General features: G+C 43.8%; 1 protein-coding gene across 1 annotated transcript; it reads left to right on the top strand.

Moving 5' to 3' along the window:
• Positions 1-4,237: 4,237 nt before the first annotated feature.
• LOC308431427 (small ribosomal subunit protein uS14-like) lies at positions 4,238-4,412 on the top strand (the record flags this gene model as incomplete). Its single annotated transcript, XM_080930928.1, has 1 exon — positions 4,238-4,412. The coding sequence occupies exon 1, from the start codon at positions 4,242-4,244 to the stop codon at positions 4,410-4,412; it is 171 nt and encodes a 56-aa protein (XP_080787054.1). The 5' UTR covers positions 4,238-4,241.
• Between the last annotated feature and the right edge of the window lie 266 nt (positions 4,413-4,678).

The raw sequence follows: 4,678 nt of genomic DNA, 5'->3' as shown, positions 1-4,678 counted from the left end.
TATTGATGATTAAAAGGAGACAAGGACCTAGGCAGGCTAGATGTTTTAGATGGGTGGGTGGCTTCTCAGACAGAAGAAATCAGGCAGAAGCCACTTGGTGTTTCCAAAGTCACATCCAGTGAAAGCCCTGGTTTCCTGTGCTTAAAGCTGAAGAAGGTGTGTGAGGCAGGGTTATGTCTGAGGATTTTAGGATGCCCTGTGGCTTGTCATGGTCGGCATGGCAAGGTGTGACGTAGAATAGCAACATCAAAATATAAAAGACATACACTGTAGTTTGAGGAGGAACAACCTTCTCCAGTCTGCCAGGACAAAGTCTGAATAACTGCCATATATACAGTCAAGGACAAGTCAGGATGAAGTCAGGAGTATATACAGTCCAGTATATACAGCCTCTCTGACCCAGCAACGCAAAGAGCATGCATTCCTTGAGAAGTAAAGTCACAGCCAATCCTCTCCAGGCTCTCAGAAGTGACCCAAAATCCCAACTAGTCTCTCATCCTTCTCCAAGGATCTTCAGAAGAATTCCTAGAGGCAAGCGCGGCAAACCAAGATACTGCCAGGGAAGAGCCAGACTCAGGAGCCTAGGTCAGGATCACAGGAAGACTGTGGCCTTGTTAGAGGAAGTGTGTCACTGTGAGGGTGGACTTTGAGGTCTCTATGGTCAAGCTCTGCCCAGTGTGGAATCGAATCCTCCCCCTAGCTACCTTCAGGAGACAGTCTCCCCCTGGCTACCTTCAGATCAAGATGCAGAACTCTCGACTCCTTCAGCATCAAGTCTGCCTGCACACTGCCATGCTTCCCACCATGGTGATAATGGACTACACCTCTGAAAAATACAAGCCAACCCCAATTAAACGTCTGCCTAAAAGTTGCCTTGGTCATGGTGTCTCTTCACATAAAAACAACCCTAAGACAATAAGGGTATCTATTAATGCTTTATTTTCATCATGGGTATTGGTTTGTTTTGGTCAACTAGTTTGTTTAAAAACTAGTCTCATCTGAAAAGAGGGAACACTTAAGAGATACTCCTATCAGATTCGTTTGTGGGCGAGCTCGTGGGACTTTTTTTTCTTTTTAATTGATGATCAATGTGGAAAGAGCCAGCTTACTGTGGGCAGTACCATCCTTGGGAAAATGGTCCTGGGGTATATAAAAAGGCAGGCTAAGCAAACCAGAGCAAGCATTCCCCAATGGCCTCTGCTTCAGTTCCTGCCTTGAGTTCCTACCCTGACTTCCCTTCATGATATACTATAAACCATAAGCTCAAATAAATTATTTCCAAGTTGATTTTGGTCATGGTGTTTCATAACAGCAATAAAAACATAACTATGTTACCATGGAAACCTTCTTTCTCACATTCATTTGGATAATTAGCACCTAATACAAAAAAGATAGCCAAAGCAATTAGAATAGTCAACTCTGGATGAAGGAATTATTTTTTATTTTTACATATATTTAATTATTCATTAATATATTTATTTGTGCATGCAAGCACACACACTCATGCAGAGGACAACTTGTGCCATTTCTCCCCCTCAATCCTGGGGGTCCCAGTGGTCAAACTCAAGTTGTCAGGCTTGACAGCAATTGCCTTCACCTGTGAGCACCACTCTGGGCCCTGGATTTACAGTAAAAGAATACTTTTACTAAGGTATTAGTTCCACATCTATCCAGATGATCCTGACTTTGATGGCTTTGCTGATGATTTTTCAAGATAATGGTGAGAAGGAAACTGTTGCAGTAAATAATAAAAATGGTGGCTTCACCTTTTATCAGCCTCCATGATCTCACTCTGAGGACGCCTCTCTAGTGTGGAGTAGAGTGTACACATTCGGTCCTCTTACCACTTGGCGCTCCAGGCCGCCTCTATGAACTTTGGCGTGGTTTACTCCATCCGCCCCTGCTGCTCCTGCCCCAGGTGGATACAACCACCCCACATGTTCTCACACAATTCTCCTTGGCGTGTTGTTGCCAGGCCTTACACACACACACACACACACACACACACACACACACACACACCAACTCCATGGTGAGCTTTATGTGTTTTGCCAGTATACCCTTTGAACTCAATTAAGTTGTCACATCAAAGAACACACCACAACACTCTGATCTAATAAGATATAATTCGCCCACCTAGAAAAATAAAATGATCTTGTACAATTCTATCCCTTATAAAACATTCATAACAACCTTATTTATGAAGAGATGTGCTGAGAGAAACATAAATGTCCACCTCCATCTTCTTCAGCAATCTCCTCATTTAGCAGAAATCACACCGGACATTTTTAGTTTCGGTCCTTTCCTGGGCGCGTGGCATGCTGTCTAACACTCCTGCAAGCCTGGGAAGCTCCCGGTCAGCACTGAGATCCTGTGGGTAGACAGCAAATATTGCAGTGGATTGTGTGGCTGAACTGTGATATGTTACGGGCTAGGTGTTAAGTATTGGCTAGTTCTGTGTCAGCTTGATACAAGCTGAGAGGAGGGAACCTCAACTGAGAATCAGTTGTATAAGATCAGGCTGTACACAAGCTTGTTAGCCATTTTCTTAATTAGTGATTGGTGAGGGAGGGCCCAGACCATTGTGGGTGGTGCCATCTGAGCTGGTGGTCCTGGGTTCTATAAGAAAGCCGACTGAGCAAACCATGAGGAGCAAGCAAATAAGCAGCACCCCTCTATGGCATCTGCATCAGCTCCTGTCTGCAGGTTCCTGCCCTGCTTGAGTTCCTGTCCTGACTTCCTTTGCTGATGGGCTGTGTGTAAGGAAGATAACCCCTTTCCTTTCCACATTGCTTATGGTCATGCTGTTCTATCACAGAAAAACCTCACTAAGACAGTATCTTATATGACTTTCTCCACTTATCACTTTCAATGTACCAGCATGGGCTTGTTGGGACATAAGCCAGTAAATTAAGGAACTATTGTACATTTGCTGTATTAAATCAGTAATACATCAAGTTTTTTGAATAAGTTTACTTATTTTTCCAGAAATCAAACTTAGAGCCAGTGTGCTAAGCAAACATTCCATTCCTGACCTTAAGTACATTTTGTTTAATTTCTGGAACAGGGACTCATGTAACCCGGGCTGGTCTTGAATTCAGTGTGGTAGAGGATGGCCTATTTTGTTGTTGTTGTTGTTATGTTTTGGGTTTTTTCTAGTTTTGTTTCATTTGAGACACGGTCTCACTATGTAGTTCTGGCATTGAACTCACTGTGTTGACCAGGCAGGTCTTTGAATTCATAGAGATCTGCCTGTCTCTGCCTCCTGAGGTGGGATTAAAGATGTGATCCAACTTCCCTGCCCCCACCCCCTTCTCTAGCTCTGAGAATGGCATGGATGGTAGATAGTCTTGAATATGAGGATAGTCTAGTCTTGAACTCTCAATCCTCCTGCCTCCATGTATACCTTGTCTAGAGAGATACAGCAACTTAAATGTACACCAAATTTGTTCAGACCAAGTGGGGAGTGCAGGCCAGCAGAGGAAGGGAGTGGGTAGGACACAGTGGACTGGGCCAGCTCAGGTCCTTGCCATCAGCCTCCTGGCAGGGGCACTGGCCATTACTCCACTGGAGAGTGCTCGGTCAGAGCCATGAGTCCACTGCAGGGCTGTGGGCTTTGGAATTGAATTATAGAGCATCCTGGGTTGTAGAATGAGACTGGGTCATTATCAAAGTGTGTGGGGTGGGGAGTGGGGGAGGAGAAGGAGGGGAGAGGAGAGGGAAGGAGAAAAGACAGAGAGAGAGAGAGAGAGAGAGAGAGAGAAAGAGAGAGAGAGGAGCAGGTTAAGGTGCTTACCACTAAACCCGGTGAACACATGGTAGAAAGGAGAAAACCAACTTCCAAAAGTTGTCATCCCATCTCCACATGCACACGTGTGCACACATAAATAAAACATTATACTTAAATACATATTTTAAAAACAAAATAGTAAAGCATTTTTACACCTCAATGACAATTTTTACACTTCAATGACAAATAATCCATTCAGCAAATACAACATATCTGAATAGAATCTCTTCAAAGACAACATGAACATGAGCCCTAGCCATTAGGGAACAGCAAATTAAAAGTCTACTCAAATATCATTTCACCTTACTAGGATGGCTATGACCAAGTAGAAAGATAAATATTGGCAGGGTGCTTTGATTTGGAACCCTCCTACATTGCCAGTGACAGTGTAAATGGCATGCCACTTAAGAAAACACCTGGCCTTTTTCCTTGTTGCCCATTTGAAGGCAAGATGGATCACCAGCCGCTCTACTGGAGTCACCCACGGAAGTTCGGCCAGGGCTCTCGCTCTTGCCGCGTCTGCTCTGACCACCACGGTCTGATCCGTAAACAGGGGCTGAACATGCGCCGTCAGCGCTTCCGGCTATATGAGAAGGACATAGGCTTCATCAAGTTGAACTAAGTCACCTTGAGTGGATTATTCGACTGCCTACCCAGTGAAACTGGATCATGCTAGTCTTTGTGCACAAAGAATATAAAAAGTGAAGATGAAAGAAAGAAGGAAAGAAAGAAAGAAAGAAAGAAAGAAAGAAAGAAAGAAAGAAAGAAAGAAAGAAAGAAAGAAAGAAGGGAGGGAGAGAGAAGGGAGGGAGGGAAGAAAGAAAGAAAAAAGAAAGAAAGAAAGAAAGAAAGAAAGAAAGAAAGAAAGAAAGAAAGAAAGAAAGAAAG

Source organism: Micromys minutus, assembly GCF_963924665.1.
Source record: "Micromys minutus genome assembly, chromosome: 17".
In the NCBI taxonomy this organism is placed as follows: Eukaryota; Metazoa; Chordata; class Mammalia; order Rodentia; family Muridae; genus Micromys; species Micromys minutus.
The sequence above is the reverse complement of the archived record's forward strand: the minus strand, read 5'-3'. Positions and strand labels throughout refer to the sequence as shown.